Here is a 22,594-nt window from a genome sequence, read left to right as displayed (position 1 = left end):
GGCTGAAGTTTCTCTATTTTAAAAAAGTCTGGCTGAAGGTTCTCTATTTTAAAAACAACATCTGGCTGAAGTTCTTCTACTTTTTAATGTCGTCTGATTGAAGTTTCTCTATTTTTTAATGGCGTCTGGCTGAAGTTTCTCTATTTTAACAACGTCTGGCTGAAGTTTCTCTACTTTTTAATGTCGTCTGATTAAAGTTTCTCTACTTTTTAATGTCGTTTTAACAACAAAATCTGGCTGAAGTTTCTCTTTGTTTTAACAAGGTCTGGCATAAGTTTCTCTGTTTTAACAACGTCTGGCTGAAGTTTCTCTGTTTTAACAACAACATCTGGCTGAAGTTTTTCTACTTTTTAATGTCGTCTGGCTGAAGTTTCTCTGTTTTAACAACAACATCTGGCTGAAGTTTTTCTACTTTTTAATGTCGTCTGGCTGAAGTTTCTCTACTTTTTAATGTCGTCTGGCTGAAGTTTCTCGATTTTAACAATGTCTGGCTGAAGTTTCTCTACTTTTTAATGTCGTCTGATTGAAGTTTCTCTATTTTTTAATGTCGTCTGGCTGAAGTTTCTCTATTTTAAAAACAACATCTGGCTGAAGTTCTTCTACTTTTTAATGTCGTCTGATTGAAGTTTCTCTATTTTTTAATGTCGTCTGGCTGAAGTTTCTCGATTTTAACAATGTCTGGCTGAAGTTTCTCTACTTTTTAATGTCGTCTGATTGAAGTTTCTCTATTTTTTAATGTCGTCTGGCTGAAGTTTCTCTATTTTAACAACGTCTGGCTGAAGTTTTTCTACATTTTAATCACATTTTAACAATAACGTCTGGTTGAAGTTTCTCTGTTTCAAAAACAACGGCTGAATTAAGTTTCTCTACTTTTTAATGTCGTCTGGCTGAAGTTTCTCTATGTTTTAATGTCGTCTGCTGAAGTTTATCTACATTTTAATGTCGTCTGGCTGAAGTTTCTCTACTTTTTAATGTCGTCTGATTGAAGTTTCTCTATTTTTTAATGTCGTCTGGCTGAAGTTTCTCTACTTTTTAATGTCGTCTGGCTGAAGTTTCTCTATTTTAACAACGTCTGGCTGAAGTTTCTCTACATTTTAATCTCGTTTTAACAACAACATCTGGCTGAAGTTTTTCTACTTTTTTAATGTCGTCTGGCTGAAGTTTCTCTATTTTAACAACGTCTGGCTGAAGTTTCTCTACTTTTTAATGTCGTCTGGCTGAAGTTTCTCTACTTTTAATGTCGTCTGGCTGAAGTTTCTCTATTTTAACAACGTTTGGCTGAAGTTTCTCTAATTTTAATGTCGTCTGACTGAAGTTTCTCTATTTTTTAATGTCGTCTGGCTAAAGTTTCTCTATTTTAACAACGTCTGGCTGAAGTTTCTCTAATTTTAATGTCGTCTGATTGAAGTTTCTCTATTTTTTAATGTCGTCTGACTGAAGTTTCTCTGTTTTAACAATGTCTGGCTGAAATTTCTCTGTTTTTACAACAACGTCTAGCTGAAGTTTTTCTACTTTTTAATGTCGTCTGGCTGAAGTTTCTCTACATTTTAATGTCGTCTGATTGAAGTTTCTCTATTTTCACAACGTCTGGCTGAAGTTTCTCTACTTTTTAATGACGTCCGACTGAAGTTTCTCTACATTTTAATGTCGTCTGACTGAAGTTTCTCTACTTTTTAATGTCGTCTGGCTGAAGTTTCTCTACTTTTTAATGTCGTCAGGCTGAAGTTTGTCTGTTTTAACAACAACGTCTGGCTGAAGTTTCTCTACTTTTTATTGTCGTCTGATTGAAGTTTCTCTATTTTTTAATGTCGTCTGGCTGAAGTTTCTCTATTTTAACAACGTCTGACTGAAGTTTCTCTGTTTTAAAAAAGTCTGGCTGAAGGTTCTCTACTTTTTAATGTCGTCTGATTGAAGTTTCTCTACTTTTTAATGTCGTCTGGCGGAAGTTTCTCTACTTTTAATGTCGTCTGGCTGAAGTTTCTCTACTTTTTAATGTCGTCTGGCTGAAGTTTCTCTACATTTTAATCTCGTTTTAACAACAACATCTGGCTGAAATTTCTCTACTTTTTAATGTCGTCTGGCTGAAGTTTCTCTATTTTAACAACGTCTGGCTGAAGTTTCTCTACTTTTTAATGTCGTCTGGCTGAAGTTTCTCTATTTTAACAACGTCTGGCTGAAGTTTCTCTACATTTTAATCTCGTTTTAACAACATCTGGCTGAAATTTCTCTACTTTTTAATGTCGTCTGATTGAAGTTTCTCTATTTTAACAACGTCAGGCTGAAGTTTCTCTGTTTTAAAAAAGTCTGGCTGAAGTTTCTCTACTTTTTAATGTCGTCTGGTTGAAGTTTTCCTATTTTTAAATGTCGTCTGGCTGAAGTTTCTCTGTTTTAACAACGTCTGGTTGGAATTTTTCTGTTTCAACAACGTCTGAATGAAGTTTCTCTACTTTTTAATGTCGTCTGGCTGAAGTTTCTCTGTGTTTTAACAACAACGTCTGGCTGAAGTTTCTCTACTTTTTAATGTCGTCTGGCTGAAGTTTTTCATTTTTAAGAACAACGTCTGGCTGAAATTTCTCATTTTTAAGAACAACGTCTGCCTGAAGTTTCTCTACATTTTAATGTTGTCTGGCTGAAGTTTCTCTATTTTAAAAAAGTCTGGCTTAAGTTTCTCTACTTTTTAATGTCGTCTGGCTGAAGTTTCTCTACTTTTTAATGTTGTCTGGCTGAAGTTTCTCTATTTTAACGTCTGGCTGAAGGTTCTCTACTTTTTAATGTCGTCTGGCTGAAGTTTCTCTATTTTAAAAAAGTCTGGCTTAAGTTTCTCTACTTTTTAATGTCGTCTGGCTGAAGTTTCTCTATTTTAACAACGTCTGGCTGAAGTTTCTCTACTTTTTAGTCTCGTTTTAACAACAACATCTGGCTGAAGTTTTTCTACTTTTTTAATGTCGTCTGGCTGAAGTTTCTCTATTTTAACAACGTCTGGCTGAAGTTTCTCTACTTTTTAATGTCGTCTGGCTGAAGTTTCTCTATTTTAACAACGTCTGGCTGAAGTTTCTCTAATTTTAATGTCGTCTGATTGAAGTTTCTCTATTTTTTAATGTCGTCTGGCTGAAATTTCTCTGTTTTTACAACAACGTCTAGCTGAAGTTTTTCTACTTTTTAATGTTGTCTGGCTGAAGTTTCTCTATTTTAAAAAAGTCTGGCTTAAGTTTCTCTACTTTTTAATGTCGTCTGGCTGAAGTTTCTCTACTTTTTAATGTTGTCTGGCTGAAGTTTCTCTATTTTAACGTCTGGCTGAAGGTTCTCTACTTTTTAATGTCGTCTGGCTGAAGTTTCTCTATTTTAAAAAAGTCTGGCTTAAGTTTCTCTACTTTTTAATGTCGTCTGGCTGAAGTTTCTCTATTTTAACAACGTCTGGCTGAAGTTTCTCTACTTTTTAATCTCGTTTTAACAACAACATCTGGCTGAAGTTTTTCTACTTTTTTAATGTCGTCTGGCTGAAGTTTCTCTATTTTAACAACGTCTGGCTGAAGTTTCTCTACTTTTTAATGTCGTCTGGCTGAAGTTTCTCTATTTTTTAATGTCGTCTGGCTGAAGTTTCTCTATTTTAACAACGTCTGGCTGAAGTTTCTCTAATTTTAATGTCGTCTGATTGAAGTTTCTCTATTTTTTAATGTCGTCTGACTGAAGTTTCTCTGTTTTAACAATGTCTGGCTGAAATTTCTCTGTTTTTACAACAACGTCTAGCTGAAGTTTTTCTACTTTTTAATGTCGTCTGATATAAGTTTCTCTATTTTTTAATGTCGTCTGGCTGAAGTTTCTCTACATTTTAATCCCGTTTTAACAACAACATCTGGCTGAAGTTTTTCTACTTTTTAATGTCGTCAGGCTGAAGTTTCTCTATTTTAACAACGTCTGGCTGAAGTTTCTCTACTTTTTAATGTCGTCTGATTGAAGTTTCTCTATTTTTTAATGTCGTCTGGCTGAAGTTTCTCTATTTTAACAACGTCTGGCTGAAGTTTCTCTACTTTTTAATCTCGTTTTAACAACATCTGGCTGAAGTTTTTCTACTTTTTAATGTCGTCTGGCTGAAGTCTCTCTGTTTTAAAAAAAGTCTGGCTTAAGTTTCTCTACTTTTTAATGTCGTCTGGCTGAAGTTTCTCTATTTTAACAACGTCTGGCTGAAGTTTCTCTACTTTTTAATGTTGTCTGGCTGAAGTTTCTCTATTTTTTAACAACAACGTCTGGCTGAAGTTTCTCTAAGTTTTAACAACATTGTCTGGCTGTCATGTTTATGTGACGCTCAGTTACTGACTGACGCTTTCACAGATGTGGAGGTTCGTTCCTCTTCCTAAATAAATGGAACTGGTCTTTGTTTCTGCTGGTGTCACGTTGTCCTATCCCAAATTCAATGTCTGCTTCTTGTTCTGTTCCTGTTTCTGGTTCTGGTTCTGGTCTTGTTCTGGTCGTTTTATGGTTCGGGTTCTGATTCTGGTTTTGGTCCTGGTCTGGTTCTGGTTCTGGTCCTGTTCACCATGTTGGCAGTAACCAGTAGTTCTGCACGTGGTCAGTAGAGCCAATGAGAACAAAGTTTGCTCTGTAGTGTCATGACTCCCAATCCATATTCTCCTGGACTTGGTACTTTGATTTTGATAGTCATTATCATAACAATCCTACTTGGTTGTTTTATTTTGACAGTCACTGTAATAACAATCCAACGTTTTGGTTTTATTTTGACAATCACCGTAATGATAGTCCAACTTGGTACTTTTATTTTGACTGTCACTGTAATAACAATCCTACTTGGTAGTTTTATTTTGACAGTCACTGTGATAATAATCTAACTTTTTTATAGAATGTCCTGTAGTCCGTTCTCGACTGCTGCTCACATAAACGTCAACACCAACAGCTGAGTAGGACAGTTTCCTCTCCGAAATGCTTTCCTACCTATGGCCAGCAGGGCGGCTCTCTCCCTGTCCACCCTTGTCATGTGACCGCAGTGAAGAGGGAAGTTTCAGATTTGAAATGGTCATATGGAGGCAGAGTGTCCAGAGTGTCCAGAACAACCAGAAGGGCCAGAGTGACCAGAACATTCAGAACAACTATAATGGCCAGAGCGATCGGAACAGCCAGAGCGGCCAGAATGACCAGAACGGCCAGAGCAGCCAGAACGACCAGAACGGTCAGAGCTACAAGAACAACCACAACGACCAGAACGGCAAGAATAGCCAGAACGGCCAGAACAGACAGAGCGGCCAAAGAGACCAGAACAGTCACAGTGACCAGATTGGTCAGAGCAACCAGAGCGGTCAAAGCAACCAGAACAGTCAGATTGTCCAGACTGGCTGGTCGTCATACAGCAGCTTCCTGAGCACATGTGCACTAAAGACCCCTGCAGACTTTTCTTTGAATGCAGTAACGCTTGTCTTTAACAGCATGATCAGTTAATCTGGAGGAGTCCGTACCTTTGTTTGGTTCATCCTCAGCAGGCTGGCCAACAGGAACTGGGACGAAGGTCGGGCCGTCTGGAACTGGAATGCACACGTGCAATTATGAAGTCTGGAGTGGCCATATTGGAGAGGTTAGAGTGAGAACCAACAAGGTGGGAGTGAGTAGCATTCCTTCCAGAGTGGCCATGTTGGAGAGGTTAGAGTGAGAACCAACAGCCTGAGGGTGAGTAGCATTCCTTCCAGAGTGGCCATGTTGTAGAATGATAGAGTGAGAACCAACGAGCTGGGGGTGAGTAGCATCCAGAGTGGCCATGTTGGAGAGGTTAGAGTGAGAACCAACAGGCTGGGGGTGAGTAGCATCCTTCAGCCATGATCCAAAGAGGAGATCTCACAGCCTTGTAATGGACAGGATGTTTAAGGTGGAGCAGTGGTTAGCACTCTTCCCTCACAGTGAGATTGACTCGGGGTCAAGCCCAAGGTTGTTTGTTTGTTTCCAGGTTAACCTGTCAGGAGCGTGACTTGTCTTTTGACTTGTTTGTCTGTCTGCGTCAATGATATGTCACCTCCACTAGCCTCTGCATCAATGCTGCATCACCTCCAACAGTCTGCATTAATGCTATGTCACCTCCACCAGTCTCCGTGTCGATTCTACATCACCTCCACGACCCTCCCAGTCTACAGTAGCGTAGCATCTCTCTCCGCTCTGCACTATGCTACTGTAGACTGTAAACTGTAGACTGTAGTCTGAGCTGCTGGTTATGAGAGTATCATTCATGTTTAGCATTTTTAGCATGTAGTGTCACTGGTGTGTGAGCCTGAAACTCTTTAGCACGTAGCATGTAGTGTCACTGGTGTGTAAGCCTGAAACTCTCTAGCATGTAGCATGTGGCATTGCTGGCGTGTGAGCCTGAAACTCTTTAGCATGTAGCATGTAACGTCACTGGTGTGTAAGCCTGAAACTCTCTAGCACAGTCATTCTCAAAGTGTGGTACGCGTACCACTAGTGGTACTCGGGGCTCCCTCTAGTGGTACGCCAAAGGATCGCTGAAATAAATATAAATTTCCTCCAGAAAGAACCAGGTGCTAGTTCTGATCCAGGGCCAGCCTTAGCTCCAGTTCTTTGTCTTTCCACTGCCAAAGCCCCGGTCAAACAGGGGCTAAACTGCTGCTACGCTGGCCCCACTTCGTTGCTGGGCCAAAGAGAAGCCAGAGCGGAGCCCGATGCATCATCAGCTGGGGGCGGAGTTATCTCTGGAGTTATCGCTACTTAAAAGGCGGAAGCGGGCTGTACCCGCTTTCTGAAAACTACAGCGAACACGGAGCCCCAGAGTTTTTATAGAGAAAAAAAATAAAATAACGTGTGAGAACGATATAATAAGTCTGAAGTTAATAATACGAGGGAACGGGCTTATTTAATCTGCGTTCGCCGAACCGCGGCTTTCGAAAGCGCTGCCGTGCTCCTCCGCTGTCAGTCCGCTACGTCGGATATAATTTAGAAGCAGATTTCCATTGTTGTTTATTTTTCACACTTTTCATGGTGACATTATTATAACTAACGTCACGTCCAGGTCTTGTTTCGCGTTCTGACCGCCGGCTGAGGAGCTGCAGCCGCTGAGCAAGGCAGTGTGAGGCAGCAGGGGGCGCTCCGCTCCGCTATGAGACGCTCCAATATTATTTTCTAACCCACAGAACTTCTTTATAATGAATACTTTTGGTTCATCAGCAACTAAAAACCAAACTACATACCACTGTAAATGAAAGCTGGATTTTATAGGCATAAAATGAGCCTTTTAACGGCTTCATGTGAAAGAGAGCTTTAATCGGAGTGTTTACGGAGGTTACCATGGAAACAGTTTTCAGAGCAGCGTTCTATCACTGTAAACCTCCATTCTTCTCCGATGTTGAAGCATTTGATTCAGACACGTCCAGAAATAAAGTGAAAGGAGCAGAAATTCACAATGTAATGCCCACATGTTGAAAAATAAGCCCCAAACTCATACAGGCGTTATTTATTTCCCCTCTATGTCCACTCTGGGGCTCTGGACTAAAGCAAGATGGACGTGACAAGAAGAGACGTAATGTCTTCTGGCTCTTTGGTGCTTCAGAGGTTCAGGTAAGACTAGATGGAGCGACCCGGACTAAACCACTGGTACAGTCCGTCTCCTGGTTCCTGGATGAGGCTGTCAGCGCCACATTGTTGAAATCAGTGACGTATCACGTTTTGGAGTGACGCAGTGACGTAGCTCTACTGGCTCCGCTAACGGTGGAAAAAGAACCAGTTCTTTGGTGGTGCTCATTTAAGAACTGTCTCTGGCACCGGCCCTGAACTAGAACCTGCTTCTTTGTGGTGGAAAAGCCCTACACACACACACACCCTCTGTGTGTGTGTGTGTGTGTGTGTGTGTGTGTGTGTGTGTGTGTGTGTGTGTGTGTGTGTGTGTGTGTGTCAGAAAGCAGCCATACAGCAGTGTGTGAAGTTCAGGCAGCCTGTTTTGATTTATTTTTAATAAAGTACTTTACATTCTTTACTTAACATTTAAGTACAGTACAGTTTTATTTCATCTTTAAGAACAGTTTATTGTTTGTTGTTTTTCATTTATTTAAGTACAATGTTTATTTAACTTTTCTGTGCAATATATTTTAATTGAATCATTATTTAAGTACAGTCTTTTATTTTCCCATATTTAAGCGTAGTGTTACTAATCTAACTGTGTACAATGTTACAATGGCTGACCATATTAAATATACTTCTTTAGGAATAAAACCTCTGCCTTGTTTTTGATGAATGCTGAGACTTACTAGGCTACTGTATAGTGTTGGTCATTATGGTGGTACTTGAAGAGCCAAGTACTTTCTGGGTGGTACTTGGTGTAAAACGTTTGAGAACCACTGCCTCTAGCATGTGACATAGCTGGTGTGTGAGCCTGAAACTCTCTAGCATGTAGCATGTAGCATGGCTGGTGTGTGAGCCTGAAAGTCTTTAGCACGTAGCATGTAGCATCGCTGGTGTGTGAGCCTGAAAGTCTTTAGCACGTAGCATGTAGCATTGCTGGTGTTTGAGCCTGAAAGTCTTTAGCACGTAGCATATAGCGTCGCTGGTGTGTGAGCCTGAAACACTTTAGCATGTAGCCTGATTGTTGAGTGAGCCTGATTGTTGCTGACGTTGCTGACGGTTCTGATGTTGCTGAGGTTGTTGATGGTGCTTAAGTTGCTTATGTTGCTGAAGATGCTGACTTTGCTGCGGTTGATGAGGTTGGTGATGTTGCTGTAGTTGCTGAAGGTACTGAGTGTACTGATGGTTTCTGAAAGTGATGACATTGGTGAGGTTTCTGATGGTTCTGACGGTGCCAATGTTGCTGATGTGCTGATGTTGCTGATGTTTCTGAAGTTTCTGGTGATACTGAAGTTGCTGACAGTGCTGACGATCCTCTGGTTGCTGACGTTGCTGAGGTTACTGAGGGTCTGAGGGTGCTGATGGTCCTGACGTTGCTGAAATTGCTGAGGTTGCTGACAGTTCTGAGGCTGCTGATGATTCTGTGGTTTCTGATGCTTCTGAGGTTGCTGAGGTTTCTGATGGTGCTGAGGTTTCTGATGGTGCTGCTGATGATGACAAGTACAAGTAGGAGTACTCCAAGCAGTATCAGACCTGATACCAACACTGGTATATGTACTGGTGCATTCCTATGATTGTGAGGAGGTGATGGAGTCAGCCGTCTATTTGTCAGTCAGTCGTCTGCTAACAAGGTTCCTCAACAACTAACCAGCTGGTCTTCATGGACGCTGGTCCTCATGGACGCTGGTCTTCATGGACACTGGTCCTCATGGACGCTGGTCCTCATGGACGCTGGTCCTCAGGAGAAGAACCCAGTAAATGTTGCTGGGATCCAGATCAAAGATTAATTTCTCTGTATTTGCAGGGCTGGGAAGTTACTTGAAAATTGTAATCCATTATAATTACAAGTTACTTCTCAAAAAAAGGAATCAGTAGTAATCAAGTACTAAAATAAAAAAGCAATGTACCAGAGTACTTTTAGTTACTTTTGGATAACTTCACCAGCAAACATAGGAAATAAAGACAAGAAAGAAAAAACTGTGTCCTCTGCTCAGTGTCCTGATGAATCTTATACACAGCATGCACAAACTGCACTGAACAGAACAAGTTTTGAACTATCAACACTCGGTAACAAATCAGGGCTCCCACACTGATTTCTTTTTTAAAGAATCAAAACCACAACACAAAGAAAGTTTTCAAATATTCAAGTGTGCTCATCTTTTTAAGAAACAAACAAGAGATGTGAAGGTAAAGAGAAAACGCCCTGTAAGTACAAGCAGGTGGTCACAATCTCTCTCTCTCTCTCTCTCTCTCTCTCTCTCTCTCTCTCTCTCTCTCTCTCTCTCTCTCTCTCTCTCTCTCTCTCTCTCTCTCTCTCTCTCTCTCTCTCTCTCTCTCTCTCTCTCTCTCTCTCTCTCTCTCTCTCTCTCTCTCTCTCTCTCTCTCTCTCTCTCTCTCTCTCTCTCTCTCTCTCTCTCTCTCTCTCTCTCTCTCTCTCTCTCTCTCTCTCTCTCTCTCTCTCTCTCTCTCTCTCTCTCTCTCTCTGCTCTGCTCTGCTCTGCTCTGCTCTGCTCTGCTCTGCTCTGCTCTGCTCCCTCTTTGGCCCAGCAACGAAGTGGGGCCAGTGTAGCACCAGTTTAGCCCCTGTTTGACCGGGGCTTTGGCAGTGGAAAGACAAAGAACTGGAGCTAAGGCTGGCCCTGGATCAGAACTAGCACCTGGTTCTTTCTGGAGGAAATTTATATTTATTTCAGCGATCCTTTGGCGTACCACTAGAGGGAGCCCCGAGTGTACCACACTTTGAGAATGACTGGTCTAAACTAACCAGCTTCCTTCCATCACCTCCACCTTCCCTCCTCCCTCCATCGTCTAAACTAACCAGCTTCCCTCCATCACCTCTACCTTCCCTCCATCATCTAAACGAACCAGCTTCCCTCCATCACCTCCACCTTCCCTCCTCCCTCCATCATCTAAACTAACCAGCTTCCCTCCATCACCTCCACCTTCCCTTCTCCCTCCAACAAGCTTCTCCAGTACAGTTGGGATGATCACCTGCAGGAAGGGAACAATATTGTCTTATCTTGTGTTCTTTCAAAATATAAAATAGATCCTGGGATCACCAAACTAAATAAATATTAATTTATTTAGGCAAATGATCTGGTGGTGGAATATGTGTCACTTCCTGTGCCGAGGCTTGGCGGGGGTCAGAAATCTCTGATCGCTCTTGTTGCAACTTTATTCATGTAATAAGTTCACAACTTTGCTTCTAGAAATATTGAATTTTTCATAGTGTTTTGGTATACTATCATCCATCCATCCATCTTCTCTCTCTTATCCGTTCCCGGGTGGTGGGGGTGTCAGACTGAGCACCATCACCCAGATCACATTGACCCATTAAGAACCTTCCTGCGGGTGGTGAGCCCACAGGAAGGTGGCGCCCTGCGTAGGACATGAACCCTCTACCTTGAGACTGAGAGGCTCTACCAGCTGAGCTCGCCGGGGGACGGTATACTCTCAGTTACTGGATTTAAGAGCGAAGTTCAGTCACACTAGTCAAGAAAGCTGGTGCAACTGGTCGAGTTCGGTCGACTAACACCTCCACCAGCAGTGACAACACCCTCTCATCCAGGACCTCCTCACTGAGTAGAAGCTAGACTTCCTCTGTTTAATTAAGATGTGGCAACAGCCCAGCAACTTCTCACATCTTGATAAGTTCCACTCCTTCGGGTGTTTTACATCTGTGAAGTCCGTGGCTCCGGAGGAGGTCTTGCCATAATTCAAAGCAAGAAGTGGAAAGACTCTTCAGTGTCTGTGTTTGGGTCTGGATCCTTTGAATCGACCGTCTGTGAGCTGTCTGGTCACACTCCTGCCATTGTTGCTCTGGTAACCACCCCCGAAAGTTAAAAATAAATCTTTAAATGTTTTGTCACCCTTCTCTCCTCTCTCATCTGTCATAATTCTGCTGGGTGATTTCAATATCCTCATGGACAACACCAACCTGCCTCTCATCACAGATGTCACTTCCAGTCCAGAAAGACTTCACTTCTTATCTAGAAAGACGTCCCTTCCTGTCAAAAGAGCTCTGGATTTATGCAGCATGCCTCCATTTCTAGAAACTGTAAAGGAAAGATTCTGGTTTTGATATGTTGCTCTGGACGATACAGCTGATGAACTCTCCATGACTGACCACGTTCTCCTCTCCTTTATCGTTAAACTCTCTCCAATAAGACACCACTTCTCTCCTTTATCGTTAAACTCTCTCCAATAAGACACCACTTCTCTCCTTTATCGTTAAACTCTCTCCACTAAGACACCACGTTCTCCTCTCCTTTATCGTTGAACTCTCTCCACTAAGACACCACGTTCTCCTCTCCTTTATCGTTAAACTCTCCACTAAGACACCAGTTCTCCTCTCCTTTATCGTTAAACTCTCTCCAATAAGACACCACTTCTCCTCTCCTTTATCGTTAAACTCTCTCCAATAAGACACCAGTTCTCCTCTCCTTTATCGTTAAACTCTCTCCAATAAGACACCGCGTTCTCCTCTCCTTTATCGTTAAACTCTCCACTAATACACCACTTCTCCATTCCTTTATCGTTAAACTCTCTCCACTAAGACACCACGTTCTCCTCTCCTTTATCGTTAAACTCTCTCCACGAAGACAGCACGTTCTCCTCTCCTTTATCGTTAAACTATCCACTAAGACACCACTTCTCCTCTCCTTTATCGTTAAACTCTCCACTAAGACACCATGTTCTCCTCTCCTTTATCGTTAAACTCTCTCCATCACTAAGACACCAACGTCTATTCTCCTTTATCGTTAAACTCTCTCCACTAAGACAACACGTTCTCCTCTCCTTTATCGTTAAACTCTCCACTAAGACACCACGTTCTCCTCTCCTTTATCGTTAAACTCTCCACTAATACACCACTTCTCCTCTCCTTTATCGTTAAACTCTCTCCACTAAGACACCACGTTCTCCTCTCCTTTATCGTTAAACTCTCTCCACGAAGACAGCACATTTTCCTCTCCTTTATCGTTAAACTATCCACTAAGACACCACTTCTCCTCTCCTTTATCGTTAAACTCTCCACTAAGACACCACGTTCTCCTCTCCTTTATCGTTAAACTGTCCACTAAGACACCACTTCTCCTCTCCTTTATCGTTAAACTCTCTCCACTAAGACACCACGTTCTCCTCTCCTTTATCGTTAAACTCTCCACTAAGACACCACATTCTCCACTCCTTTATCGTTAAACTCTCCACTAAGACACCACTTCTCCTCTCCTTTATCGTTAAACTATCCACTAAGACACCACTTCTCCTCTCCTTTATCGTTAAACTCTCCACTAAGACACCACGTTCTCCTCTCCTTTATCGTTAAACTGTCCACTAAGACACCACTTCTTCTCTCCTTTATCGTTAAACTATCCACTAAGACACCACGTTCTCCTCTCCTTTATCGTTAAACTCTCTCCACTAAGACACCACTTCTCCTCTCCTTTATCGTTAAACTCTCCACTAAGACACCACTTCGCCTCTCCTTTATCGTTAAACTATCCACGAAGACACCACGTTCTCCTCTCCTTTATCGTTAAACTCTCCACTAAGACACCACATTCTCCACTCCTTTATCATTAAACTCTCCACTAAGACACCACATTCTCCACTCCTTTATCGTTAAACTCTCTCCATCACTAAGACACCAACGTCTCTTCTCCTTTGTTGTTAAACTCTCTCCACTAAGACACCAACGTCTCCTCTCCTTTACCATTAAACTCTTTCTCCTCACCACCACATCACTCCTGTGTCTCTAGTTTTTTCTTTATTATTGTCTCCTTTATTGTCTCATGTATTGTGTCTGTGTTGTCTCATGTGTTGTCTCATGTATTGTCTCTAGTAATGTCTCCAGTACTGTCACCAGTATTTCTTTCGAGTGCTGTTTCTAGTATTGTCTCTAGTATTGTCTCTAGTGCTGTCTCTAGTGTTGTCTCTAGTATTGCCTCTAGTGCTGTCTCTGGTATTGTCTCTAGAATTATCTCTACCAGCTTCATTCATTCATTCATTCATTCATTCATTCATTCATTCATTCATTCATTCATTCAATCATTCATTAATTTATGCTGTAGAACAGATGTGATCAACAAGTTGATTATTGATTGACAGTGCTCAGCGACTGCCCAGTAGATGAAGCAGAAGTAGAACTTCAGATCAATACATGGACAGTTTATCGCTCATGTTTATTGATCGGATCACTATTAATAGAATGATTATAATTACATTGATTATTAATAGATTAATTATTAATAGATTGCTATGAATATATCAATTATTCATAGATTTATTATTTAAAATGTTTATAGATTTTTATTATTAGATTAATATTCTATTATTATAATTAATATATTAATTATTAATAGATTATTATTCATATATTAACTATTGTTTGCATCCAATATGTCACTTTTATTTACTCAAAACACAGAAAAGATCAAAACTTCAGGATGCAGCCGATTGTTTTACCTTTCAGAGACTTTTCCTTCAGCTCCTGCAGTGAAACACAGGGGGGGGGCAGTCAGGACCAGGTACCCTCCAACTGGGACCAACTGAGACCACATGGGACCAGCTGAGACCACATGGGACCACATGGGACCACATGGGACCAGCTGACACACATGCACATGCAGACGCGCGCGCACACACACACCACTGTTTTTAGAAATCAAGAAATCAAATAAAACCTTTCAAAATACCTTTTTTTGCTGAATCCTGAAAAAACTACTTGTGTTGGCGTGATCAGAGATCAATTCATTCATTAATCAGAGATCAATTCATTCATTGATCAGTTACTTCAGTAGCGAAACGAAGTTAAGCATCATGGTCCGTTGACATGACAGCAGAGCTTCTGAGGACACAACTTTTAGAAAACTACTCCCAATGTGGAACTTTTCGAAAACATTCCAAGTCCGTCTCTGTATAGATGAAGGAAACAGTCTGACCAGAAACCAGTTCTTCTGCACATGCTCAGTAGAGCCAATCAGATCAAAGTTTCCTCTGTGGTGTCATGACTCTCAGTCCTTATTCTCCTGAACTTAGTACTTTAATTTTGACTGTCACCGTGATAACAATCCAACTTGGGACTATTATTTTGACAGTCACCATAATAACAATCCAATGCGGTAGTTTTATTTTGACAGTCACCATAATAAAATCCAACTTGGCACTCTTATTTTGACAGTCACCATGATAACAATTCAACTTGGTAGTCTTATTTTGAGAGTCACCGTAATAACAATCCAACTTGGTGGTTTTATTTTGACAGTCACCAGAATAACAATCCAACCTTGTCCGTCCACTATAACGTCCGTGTTCTCCCAGTGTTAATGTTTAGAGCTCATTGTTCTCTTTGTCTGTGTGTGTGTGTGTGTGTGTGTGTGTGTGTGTGTGTGTGTGTGTGTGTGTGTGTGTGTGTGTGTGTGTGTGTGTGTGTGTGTGTGTGTGTGTGTGTGTGTGTGTGTGTGTGTGTGTGTGTGTGCTTTCATTACTAAAACTAACAACAGCAGCAGCAACTAGTGGTCCAACATGGAAACTACATATTTTTTCAGTTTTCCTGCTGTTTTTGTGGACATTGTTTTCAGAACGTTATACTGTAAACGTGAAACTTGTGTGAAATAAACATGCATCACTGAAGCATTTCCTTGTGACTGAGTGAACAAGTGAAACCATGAACTCCTAAAACACACTGCGCTTCCGAACCACAGCCAATCAGAAGCTTCAGAGTCCAAACAGCCTGTCACCTGACCACCTGATCCTTGACATCTCGAATTCCATCCAGACCCTGACCCCCTTGGATGAGTGGATGAGTGGAAGGTCTTTTAGCAAGCCGGGTTGGGTAGAGGTAGACAGACAGTGTGGAAGCAGTGCTCCACCTCTCAGCCTACCTTTATGATGTCCTCCGTTGTTCGCTCCACCTCCTTCAGCCGCTTTAGCACCGCCTCCTCATTGGCTGAGATGTTGAGTTCTTGTGTTTCCAGGGCCTGGATCTCCTCCTCCATCCTGTGGGGGAGAGGGCGGATGTCAAGTACCGTTCTCTAAGACGCAACTCCGTCACCTCTGCTTCCTCCGCGGTGAACCAACAGTCCACATGGAGATTCACTTCATCAGTGTGAAACATTGTATAGAGACACAAGTCTGTTTTAGTTCTGGATTCAATCAGTGTCAAACATTATTCTGGATTCAATTAGTTTCAAACTTTTCTGGATTAATTTAGTGTCAAACTTTATTCTGGATTCAATTAGTTTCGAACTTTATTCTAGATTCAATCAGTGTCAAACTTTATTCTGGATTCAAATAGTGTCAAACTTTATTCTGGATTCAATTGGTTTCAAACTTTTCTGGATTCAATTAGTGTCAAATTTTATTCTGGATTCGATCAGTGACCAAACTTTATTCTGGATTCAATTAGTGTCAAACTTTATTCTGGATTCTATTAGTTTCAAACCTTATTCTGAATTCAATTAGTGTCAAACTTTATTCTGGATTCAATTAGATGCAAACCTTATTCTGGATTCAATTAGTGTCAAACTTTATTCTGGATTTAATCAGTGTCAATTTTTTATTCTGGATTCAATTGGTTTCAAACTTTTCTGGATTCAATTAGTGTCAAACTTTATTCTGGATTCAATCAGTGTCAAACTTTATTCTGGATTCAATTAGTTTCAAACCTTATTCTGGATTCAATCAGTGTCAAACTTTATTCTGGATTCAATTAGTTCCAAACTTTATTCTGGATTCAATTAGTGCCAAACTTTATTCTGGATTCAATTAGTTTCAAACTTTTCTGGATTCCATCAGTGTCAAACTTTATTCTGGATTCAATTAGTTTCAAACTTTTCTGGATTCCATCAGTGTCAAACTTTATTCTGAATTCAATTAGTTTCAAACCTTATTCTGGATTAAATTAGTGTCAAACTTTATTCTGGATTCAATTAGTTTCAAACCTTATTCTGGATTCAATTAGTGTCAAACTTTATTCTGGATTTAATCAGTGTCAAACTTTATTCTGGATTCAATTGGTTCCAAACTTTTCTGGATTCAATTAGTGTCAAACTTTATTCTGGATTCAATCAGTGTCAAACTTTTCTGGATTCAATTAGTTTCAAACCTTATTCTGGATTCAATCAGTGTCAAACTTTATTCTGGATTCAATTAGTTCCGAACTTTATTCTGGATTCAATCAGTGTCAAACTTTATTCTGGATTCAATTAGTGCCAAACTTTATTCTGGATTCAATCAGTGTCAAACTTTATTCTGGATTTAATCAGTGTCAAACTTTGTGTGTGTGAATGGGTGAATGTGATCAACAGTGTGAAGTTTTGGATTTATGGATAAGACTTATTATGGATGAGTAAATAAGTGACTGCTGAAGTAGAGGAGAAGTGGAATATTAGTGAAACCCCTTCAATAAATGTTGACTTTTTCAGAACAAGTTGTGTATTTGACCACAAGCGAAGTGTTATTTCACTGTTTCACTGTGGACCTGAACTTAAGTAGTTCTGATCCATCTTCACCTCAGTATCATGGTTACCTGTGGATGTTGTCCTGGTTACCTGTGGATGTTGCTCTGCAGCGTGTCGCTCTGCTGCTGCTCGTCCTGAGCCTGCAGCCTCGTGGCCTCTTGCTCCTCCTCGGACTGCTGGCTCACACCGTCCATCAGCCACTGCTCCCTCAGAGCCTTTTTCTGTGGAGACCCACAGGAAATGAGACATTTTCACCCTTTCATTTCTTTTATTCTGAAAGGTTCCTTTGGAAATACACAGGAAATGGAGAGATTTTCAATCTTTCATTTCCATTATTCTGAAAGGTTTCTGTGGAGACACACAGGAATTGAGACATCGCTGCGTCGGATCTAGAATCTAGAAGCAGACTTTTCATGGTAACATCATTGTGACTAACTTCACCTCCAGGTCTTGTATGGAGTTATGACCCGAAAGAGGGAGGGAACATATTTCAGGACACAGGAGACACAGACATAAGTTTTTACATATTTAGTTTATTTTCTTTGATTTCTTGGTACGAAAGCCTCGTCCACCTGTCCAAAAAAAGCCGACAAACAGGGAACAGGGAAAGTTTAAGTTAAAGACGGTGGTGACTGCCAACCTTAACAAACAAACAGGTGTGGCCATGGCCCAACCCTGTACAGGGTTGCCCAACCAGTACTGACACTGGGCTGAAAAAAATAGAAACCGCCACTAGACCCAGAAAGAAAATAAAAGGCGAAAACAGTATGGCCGGTCCAGCCACGCCAAACAACTCAGACCTCAGCCAGCCAGCCGACTTCCAGATCGTGAACAGAACGCAGCCCCTCCCAGGAAACGACACAGAGAAATGAGTGAGTGAGAGAGCGAGTCCTGGGGAGCGCGAAGCCCGGCCTATTTATAGGTGGAGCAGAAGTAATCAATTACCAAACAATATCAAAGACCCCCATTCGTTCACCACCGTTAATAATTCCAACTTTTATATAAAATAAATTACTTAAGAAGATAACGGGGCCCAATGCCCGTAAGAGGAGCAGAAAAGAAAGGGGGAGGGACCCGCAACACATAACATATGGCGTTATGACGGCAGGCTGAGGTCTGCATGAGGCAGCAGGGGGCGCTCCGCTATGAGGCGCTCTACAGAACTTCTTTCTAATGAAGCCAGACTTCTGGTTCCTCAGGAACTACTAAACAAACTACAAACTACTGTAAATGAAAGCTTGGAGTTTTTAGAGCTAAAATGAGCCTTGTTATGGCTTCATGTGAAAGAGAACTTTAATCAGAGTGTTTACCTAGGTTACCATGGAAACGGCTGTAGAGCAGCGTTCTATCATTCCACACCTCCATTCCTCCATGTTGAAGCTTTTGATTCAGACTAGTCCAGAAATAAAGTGAAAGGAGCAGAAATTCACAATGGAATGTTGGAATGGTGAAAAATAAGAGCAAACTCATTTATTTATGCTGAAGAGGAGAGACATGAGGATTAGATCCTCTCTTTCTGGACCAAGGTGAGTTTAACACGTCTGTATTTCACGTTTTAGTTAAAAACGAGATAATAAGTCAACAACAACTTATTATCATGTGGCCACAGATTAAATTAACTTGTTCCTTCTCTTTATGAACTTGAGGGAATGACTTATCTTGTTCCTGCGCGTTATTATTTTTGCTCTATGGCCATTCCGGGGCTATGTACATTATGTTAATTTATGAACTTATTTTAAACATCTATGACTTTTCTGTGAGAGAGTATGGTAGGATATTCCTGTGAGTATAGTATCTGTCCATCTATATATATATACCCACCCACACACCTCTTCTACATTCCAGAGGAGTCCTGGTGCTAACAAGGCTTTTGGTACCTTTATGAAGCTGTTTACTCAGGCTCCACTATTAAGTCATTCCAGTCCTACCTGGCAGTTCATCATGGAGGTGGAGGCCTCAGAATACGGTTCTACCCAGCAGTCCATCGTGGAGGTGGAGGCCTCGGACTCCGGTCCTACCTGGCAGTTCATCATGGAGGTGGAAGCCTCGGACTATGGTCCTACCCGGCAGTCCATCGTGGAGGTGGAGGTGGAGGCCTCGGACTACGGTCCTACCCGGCAGTCCATCGTGGAGGTGGAAGCCTCGGACTACGGTCCTACCCGGCAGTCCATCGTGGAGGTGGAAGCCTCGGACTACGATCCTACCCGGCAGTCTATCGTGGAGGTGGAAGGCTCAGACTACAGTCCTACCCGGCAGTCCATCGTGGAGGTAGAGGTGGAGGCCTCGGACTACGGTCCTACCCAGCACTCCATCGTGGAGGTGGAGGTGGAGGCCTCGGACTTCGGTCCTACCCGGAAGTCTATCGTGGAGGTGGAAGCCTCGGACTATGGTCCTACCCGGCAGTCCATCGTGGAGGTGGAGGTGGAGGCCTCGGACTACGGTCCTACCCGGAAGTCTATCGTGGAGGTGGAAGCCTCGGACTACGGTCCTACCCAGCACTCCATCGTGGAGGTGGAGGTGGAGGCCTCGGACTACGGTCCTACCCAGAAGTCTATCGTGGAGGTGGAAGCCTCGGACTACGGTCCTACCTGGCAGTCTATCGTGGAGGTGGAGGTGGAGGCCTTGGACTACGGTGCTACCCGGCAGTCCATCATGGAGGTGGAGGCCTCGGACCCCGATCTGAACCGACTACAAAAATCTATTTTTCTCCACTCAGCCAAGCACCTTAATGATCATCAGGCATGCTGGGAAGGTTCAAGTTCACCCTCACGTAATGGCCTGGGTCCATTAACACTAAAGGCCCCTGCGTACTCCCTCTTTGAAGCCATAAGAACTACAAGAATGTTCAGCTAAGAAGTCAGCCAGCTTGTTCATCCGACTGTTCATACTCCCGATAAGAAGCTGTCAAACTCACAGACCACGCCCCCTCACATCTGTGAAGCAATGTTTTCAGAAATACATTTCTCTTAACTGTTTGAGTAATAAAAGAGAACATTTGTGTCCAAGTGCCATGCTGGTCTGGTTTTAACTGTAGGAGCTGACAGCTTTGACTGATGCGTTCAGGGGCATCATGCAACTCCACCCTCCGACATGTTAACGAGCTGCGGGCTCATAGAGTAGTGAAGTTACAAGTTAAATATGATTAAAATATGACTGATAGTCATTAGCGAGCTAGGACACGCATGTGCAGCACAAGGCAGTTCTGAGGTTTTGGCAGTGCAGCACTGCCAAAACTTCAGCCTGGATGGTTGGAAGAGCCGCACCAATTTTCTTCGGCCAGAAGGAGCTGGCTGAAGAAAATGACATCATTGGCGCTACATTGGTGGAATCAGTGACGTATCACGTTTTGGAGTGACGCAAAGATGTGGCTCTCACTTGGCTCCGTTAACAGTGGGAAAAAAAACGGTTCTTTGGCAGTGCTCATTTAAGGACTGGCTCTGGCACCGGCCCTGAACTAGCTCCTGGTTCTTTTTGGTGGAAAAGCCCAAAGTGAGAACGAGCAGAGAGCTAGCCAGAGCCCGAAGCAAAGCACCAACCTACGACAGGACTGCTTTGACCCCTCCCCATACCCAGCCATCCATGGTCTCACATCGCTGTGGATTTTGTTACAGGGCTACCTTCTTCCAAAGGTAACACAGTTAGACTCACATCACTGACCATTTTTCCAAAGCTGTGCACTTTGTAACTCTCCAAAAACTGCCCTCAGCCTCCGAGACCACAGAATGTATGATCCAGCATATCTATCTACTCAATGGAATCCCCCAGGACATTGTGTCAGGCAGAGGCCCTCAATTCACTTCTCAGGTTTGGAAATCCTTTTGTAAAACTCTGGGTACCTCATCCAGCCTTTCCTCTGGGTACCATCTGCAGACCAAAGGGCAGACAGAGCGGGCAAACAAAGACCCTGAGACGGCGCTGCGACGCGTGACTGCTCGCCATTCTTCCTCCTGAACTTTCCAGCTACCCTGGGGTGAATGTGCTTACAACTCCCTCACCAGTTCAGCAATAGGTATGTCGACATTCATGTTGTCACGTGGGTATCAATCCCCCCTTTTTCCCCAATGGGAGGAGGAGGTAGCAGTGCCCTCCATCCAAGCCAATCTCCTCCGGTGCTGGTGTGTCTGGAGAGAGGCCCGGTCCACACTCCTCTGCTCAGCAACACGTAATAAACGTCTGGCGGATCGCCATAGGACTCCTGCACCCACCTACCAACCTAGACAAAAGGTGTGGCTGTCCTCCCGTGACCGGCCTCTCCAAGTGCAGTCCAGTAAGCTGGTACCTCGCTACATCGTATCCTACGAGATAGAAAAACGAATTAATCCATCCGTAGTGAAACTCAAATCACCCCAATCTTTAAGGATCTACCCAACGGTCCATGTTATCACTGCTTATGCCTGTGTCTTCCAGCTCTTTGAGCCCTTCTGCTGAGCCCCTTCTACATCCCCGGGTGATTGACCATCACCCTGCCTATGGTCCAGTACTGGGTGGACTAGAGTGGTTATGGACCTGAGGAGCGGTCCTGGGTTCCAGTACTGGGTGGATTGGAGGGGTTATGGACCTGAGAAGTGGTTCCTCGTTAAGCCTGGTAGGTTGAGGGGTCATGTGACGGTCTACTGCTTGCTGTGTGTTTCTCCTCCCCTTGTGTGTAGTGGGCAGAGTCCTGCACTAGAGATGAGCTGCACACCTGAGAACCATCATGGTCACCTCCTCCATAAAGTCTCTGGATCAGTCTACACTCGGGGGCAGATGGTCCGTTTACCTTGTTGGTTCTCTGCTTGTCTAGCTGAACCTCTTTGTACTGTTTTTAGTGTTTTTCTCACCTGATCCTCTAACCTATGTTTTTCTGTGAGTTCAGAAACTGTGCTGCAATCAACTCCAGCTGCCTCCCCCCATCCACTCCAGCTGCCTCCCCCCATCCATACACTCCAGCTGCCCCCCTCCATACACTCCAGCTTCCTCCCCCCCATACACTCCAGCTGGCCCCCCCCCCCATACACTCCAGCTGCCTCCCCCCTCCGTCCACTCCAGCTCTCCCCCCCTCCATTCACTCCAGCTGACTCCCCCCCTCCATGCACTCCAGCTGCCCCCTCCATATACTCCAGCTGCCTCCCCCTCTCCATCCACTCCAGCTGCCTCCCCCCTCCATCCACTCCAGCTCTCCCCCCTCCATTCATTCCAGCTACCTCCCCCCTCGATCCACTCCAGCTCTCCCCCCCCTCCATTCACTCCAGCTGCCTCCCCACTGGTGCTTCGACTCCTGAAAATACACTTTACTTTTACTCTGTCTTCCACCCCCCTGGAACATAACCATACTACAGATTGGTTCTCCAAGATACAGACTGGTTACCCAGAATACAGTATGTGTGCACCTGAAGGGAGGTTCTCTCAAGCAGAATGGAGTGGGTGTGTCGGTGACGTGTGGGGGTGTGTTGGTGATGGGAATATGTTGAAAGAGGAAGTGCGGTGACACACGAGAGAAAGGTTTGACAGGTGGAAAAACCGACTCAACTCTTGCGCCTGTTTCTTCCTTCTCTGCCTCCACATTGGTGACCCCGACGTGAGAACATCCC

At 43.1% G+C, this 22,594-nt stretch overlaps 1 protein-coding gene across 2 annotated transcripts in view; it reads right to left on the bottom strand.

Moving 5' to 3' along the window:
- The window catches only part of LOC308125433 (palmdelphin-like), a 53,612-nt gene that overhangs the window by 4,807 nt on the left and 26,211 nt on the right, over positions 1–22,594 (bottom strand). For both annotated transcript variants that reach the window (XM_080489164.1, XM_080489165.1), the window contains exons 4-7: positions 17,115–17,245; positions 15,447–15,561; positions 14,029–14,053; positions 5,466–5,531 (exon numbers count right to left, since the gene is read on the bottom strand). In XM_080489164.1, the coding sequence (XP_080345290.1) occupies positions 5,466–5,531; positions 14,029–14,053; positions 15,447–15,561; positions 17,115–17,245 (337 nt within the window). The remainder of the gene's footprint in view (positions 1–5,465; positions 5,532–14,028; positions 14,054–15,446; positions 15,562–17,114; positions 17,246–22,594) is intronic.

Source organism: Lipophrys pholis, assembly GCF_963383615.2.
Source record: "Lipophrys pholis genome assembly, chromosome: 20".
Taxonomy (NCBI): domain Eukaryota; kingdom Metazoa; phylum Chordata; class Actinopteri; order Blenniiformes; family Blenniidae; genus Lipophrys; species Lipophrys pholis.
The sequence above is the reverse complement of the archived record's forward strand: the minus strand, read 5'-3'. Positions and strand labels throughout refer to the sequence as shown.